General features: G+C 67.3%; 1 protein-coding gene across 1 annotated transcript in view; it reads left to right on the plus strand.

Moving 5' to 3' along the window:
• The window catches only part of SLC39A4 (solute carrier family 39 member 4), a gene marked incomplete at its 3' end in the record, with an annotated part of 9,696 nt that extends 5,446 nt beyond the window's left edge, over positions 1–4,250 (plus strand). The window contains 5 exon segments of the mRNA XM_034763768.1: positions 624–828; positions 1,579–1,829; positions 2,974–3,145; positions 3,507–3,679; positions 4,089–4,250. Of these exon segments, the coding sequence (XP_034619659.1) occupies positions 624–828; positions 1,579–1,829; positions 2,974–3,145; positions 3,507–3,679; positions 4,089–4,250 (963 nt within the window).
• Between the last annotated feature and the right edge of the window lie 171 nt (positions 4,251–4,421).

A 4,421-nucleotide genomic window follows, 5' to 3' on the forward strand; every position in this document is an offset into this window, starting at 1 on the left:
CACCCCCCCCCCCCCCTCGCACCCTGTGTAGGGAAAGGGGCCGAGGTCCCCCCGGGAGCCTATGGGACACCCTGATCTGTCGCTGTCACGCTAACGCCTTGCCCTGCTCCCCGAATCACCAGATCTCACCTCTAGGGCACGTCTCGCGGTACCTGGGGGAGGGTCCTAAAGCTCCAAGCCCTGGAGTCAGGGGATTACGGGAGACTCGCAGCGCAAACGCCCAGCAGCTTCCAGCCCTCCGGGCTGCTGAGAAAAGCAGGAGACGGCCACCCCCCGAGCTCCCCGTTTGGTATTTCTAAGCCCATCCCATTGATGGGGGGCCTGGATCAGGCATGTCAGCTGCTACTGTTCTCCAACACCCCTAGCTGGGGAGCTGGTCTTGACCCCCAGGCCTGTGCCCCCCAAGCCACAGGACAGCTCCCAGAGACTGTTGCAGTGCCCGGACTCATCTCTTCTTGGGGGGCACTTTCTCACTCTCCTTCCCCTGTGTGTCCCACCCCCACGCCGCCGAATCCACCCCACACTCTCCCGCATGGTGACTGGGGGAGCCCAGACCCACGGGGCAGAGGTGGGGCTGGTTTGGGACTGGGAGCCGTTCTCATCAGCCCTCTCCCCCCCCCCAGCCGTGCCTGGACGCGGAGCACGTCCTGCAGAAGAGCACCGCGGTCTCCGGCCGGGTGGCAGCTGACGTGGCCGGGCGGGTGCTGGTGACGGTCACGTACCACGTGCTGCTGGGGGACTGCTTCCACGCCCTGCCGCCCCCCCACTATTTCCTGGGGTACATCTTCCGTCGCTACGGCAACGAGTCCCAGAACCTGACGCTGGCAGGTGAGTCAGGGCAGCCGTGGCTGGGGGTAACCAAGGGCTCGGTACCCCCCACACCCGGCTCCTCCTCGCAGGGCCCCAGAATCCTTTGCAGCAGGCCACTGGGGGAGGGCTTTGCTGAGCCCCTGCCCCTTGGGAAAGGCTGGCACAGGGCGATGGGTCCTGCGGCTCTACAGCTCCGTGGCCAGCAGGTGCTTGGCACGGGTTTCCCTGCCACCGAGCTGTGTGCCACCTGCTGGCTCCAGGTGTGAGCAGGGTGCCCTCCAGTGGCAGGCTCAGGGACGGCCACGAGCCCGGTCCCTGCCAGGGCTGGCGCTGGTTCCGAGAGGCCCCCGGGCACAGCCCCGCTCCGCCCCCCCGCAGGCCGATGGCGTCACGCAGGCTGCAGTGTCCCCATTGCAGGCCAGAGAGCTGGGCTCCCCCGCAGCCTGGCTGGGCTCTCCCCTCGCCCCGGGGGAGCCGGGCTCAGAGGGGGAAATTCCTGCAAAGCCCCGTCCCAGCCCCTGCCGCAGCAGTGCCCTCTCCAGGGTCGGGGGGAGCAGCCGGGATGTTCCACTCCTGGAGCTCTGGGCAGCTTGTGCGCCAGCATCCCCGGGCCCCAGCCAACTCTGAGCCCAGGGGGTGAGCCCTGGGGTGGGGGACGGGGCAGGAGGCTGCAGTGATGGAGCTGGGCGGGGGGCTGCAGGGGAAGGGGCACTCCTGCCGAGGGGCGACTGGGCTGGGAGCGGGCATGACGGGCTTGGCCTGTGACAGGCCTGACCGCACTGATGGGCCAGCTGGCCTTGGGGCCAGAGGACGAGCACACGGACCATCTCCATGACGACGAAGCACACACCGATCACCACGAGGAGCCCACGTCAGCTCCCCACGACAGCCAGCGCCCCGGCAACCACACAGCCCCCGGCGATCACTTGGACGCGCACCACGGCGACACGGCCAGGCGGCTGACCCGGAGCCTCCCCGGGCAGAGGGAGCCGGACGATGCCAGTCTCGTCTGGGACACGGTAGGCAGCGGGGCTACAGCTGTCCCCATGCCGGCAGTCCGAGGGACCCGGAACCCGGGGCAGGGGCATCTGGAGAATCATCGGGTTAAAGGCCAGAGGGGCCCAGATCAGAGTCTGACCTCCTGAGTGTCACAGGCCCCCAGCACCCCCAGGCGAACCCCGCAGCCGAAACGTGGCCAATGCACCACAGCCCACAGGCAGAGCACAGCAGGGACCGCAACGGCAGGGCAATGTCCCAGTGAGCTACACCCAGCTAATCCTGCAAGTGACCCACACGCTGCAGGGGAAGGGGAACGCCCCGAGGTCCCTGCCAGCCTGACTGGGGGAAACTCCTTGCCCACCCCACATGTGGGGGTGTCAGACCCCGGCATGTGAGCAAGAACCAGCCAGCCAAATGCCAGAGAAAAGGACTGGCCTTGCCCACCCCGCCCAGTGCCCCATCTCCAGCCATGGCCATTCCCAGTGCTTGAGAGTAAGGAGATAAATCCTCCCAGAATACACTGGGGAAGATCCTTCCTGACCCCGCCGGTGGCCGGCTGAAGCCCTGAAGCAGAGACACAAACCGGAAGTGAGCTGCTGCCCCCTGCCCCCACCATCACGAGCCACCCGCCAGAAACGCGGCCAGCTCTCTCCTTCCTAACCCCAGTTCACTTGCTCTCCCCACAGCCCCTAGTGGGAGGCTGTCCCCAGCCCCAGAACAGAACCCAGGAGTCCTGACTCCCTCGCCTCCCAGGGCTGAGAACAGGCTTTCTCAGGGCCGTTGGTACCGCCTGGCAGCAGCCTGGCTGGGCAGAGGCCTGGGGAATGTTTCCCACCCGCGTTGGAGTTTGGGGCCGGAGTCGTGTCCTGCTGTCTGGCTCACAAGGGGCGGCCGCAGCCCTCGGGGCAGGAAGCAAAGAGCCACCAGCCCAGGCAGTGTGGCAGCAAGAGCGTCGTGCTTGGTCCTTGGGCTGGCAGCGAACCTGGGCAGGGCAGGCGGAGAACCAGGAAACCGTCTGGGGGTGGGTTGGATCCATGTCGCTGGAGCCGGCACGAAGCCCTGGAGAGGCCGCTCTCCTGGCTGAGGGCTCTGGGCCGCGGGGGGCTCAGATCCGTGGCTTGGGTGCCGCCGACTCCGTCAGTAACTCCCCATCTGTGTTTCCAGATGTGTCTGAGCCCCGGCGACCTCCTGGAGATTTACAGCCTCGACCCCGACGCAGGGATCTCTGGCCCGGACTTCACCAGCCTCAGCCCGGCCCTGCTCCAGCAACAGCTCAGCGGGGCCTGCTCTGTCCCTCACCTGAGCACGCCCGGCGACCGACTGACCGAGGCAGAGAGTGAGGCCCTGTCTCCTGTGCGGGGCCCCATGGCTGGGCTTGGCGGTGCCCGTGGGTTAGAACAAGGGGCAGCCCCCGGGGCGTGCGGACATCTCTCCATTTCAAAGCATCTGGGGGTGGGGCGGGAGGCGGTGCCAACGGGGGCACAGCCCCTAACGGCTCGGGACTGAGGACAGTGCCTTGGCCCCTGCCCTCTCCCGTGTCCGTGCCCTGCGGGGGCAGACCCCAGCTCCTTCCTGCCTCAAGTGCCTGGGGAGGAGCTGGACGGGGGCATCTGGCTGCCTGGGATTTCCGCGTCCGGCCCTGTGCAGGGCGGTGCGGGGCTCCGGGCCGGGATGGGTAACACCCGCTCTCTGCGCAGGGTACATCTATGGCTCGCTGGCCACGCTGGTGATCTGCCTGTGCGCGCTGCTTGGCATCGTCCTGCTCCTGTGCACCGCCTGCGCCAGCGCCTACCCTTACGTCATCCAGGGCTTTGTCAGCCTGGCCGTGGGCTCGCTCACTGGGGACGCCCTGCTCCACCTCATCCCCCAGGTGAGCAGCTGGGCCCGCTCCCGGGGACTGCGTGCACAGCTCGGAAATGGGCGTGGGTGCCTGGGCACGTGGGCCAGTGCACATGAGTGTACATGTGGGCATGTAGGCGTGTGAGTGTGCATGTGGGCACGTGGGAGTGTGTGCACATGGGTGTGCGTGCGGGCATGTGGATGTATGGATGGGCACATGGGTGTGCGTATAGGCACGTGCGAGTGAGTGCAGGTGAGTGTGCAGATGGCTGCGTGTGTGCTGGCCAGTGTCGGGGGAAGGCGAGCATGCACATGGGTGTGTGGCACTGGCAGGGGCGTGTGCTTACACACGGGGAGTGCGCAGGCAGAGAGGGGGAGTCCCCACATGCCCAAGCGAGCCCCCCCGCCTCGGCTGAGACTCCCTTGTGCTGTCGTTGCAGTTCCTGGGCCTGCACTCGCACGCAGACGAGGGACACGCGCACGGGGCTGAGGAGGCCGGGACCAGGGACACCATCTGGAAGCTGCTGGCCGTGCTGGGCGGCATCTATGTCTTCTTCCTCCTGGAGAAGTTCTTCAGCGTCCTGGGGAGCAACGAGCCCGAGGTCTGGGGACGAGGGAGGCAGGGGGCAGATGGGGGAGGGAGGTGGGGTATTTTGGAGAGGCGGGGGGCACAGAAAAAGCAGGTGCTCTCCCCTGACAGTCAGCCTTGACCCCAATGCCCCAGTGCAGCACTAGGGGGCGCTGTGGTGCAGGGAGTGGGGCGGGGGGCTCGG

This window comes from Trachemys scripta, chromosome 2 (genome assembly GCF_013100865.1).
Source record: "Trachemys scripta elegans isolate TJP31775 chromosome 2, CAS_Tse_1.0, whole genome shotgun sequence".
NCBI lineage: Eukaryota > Metazoa > Chordata > Testudines > Emydidae > Trachemys > Trachemys scripta.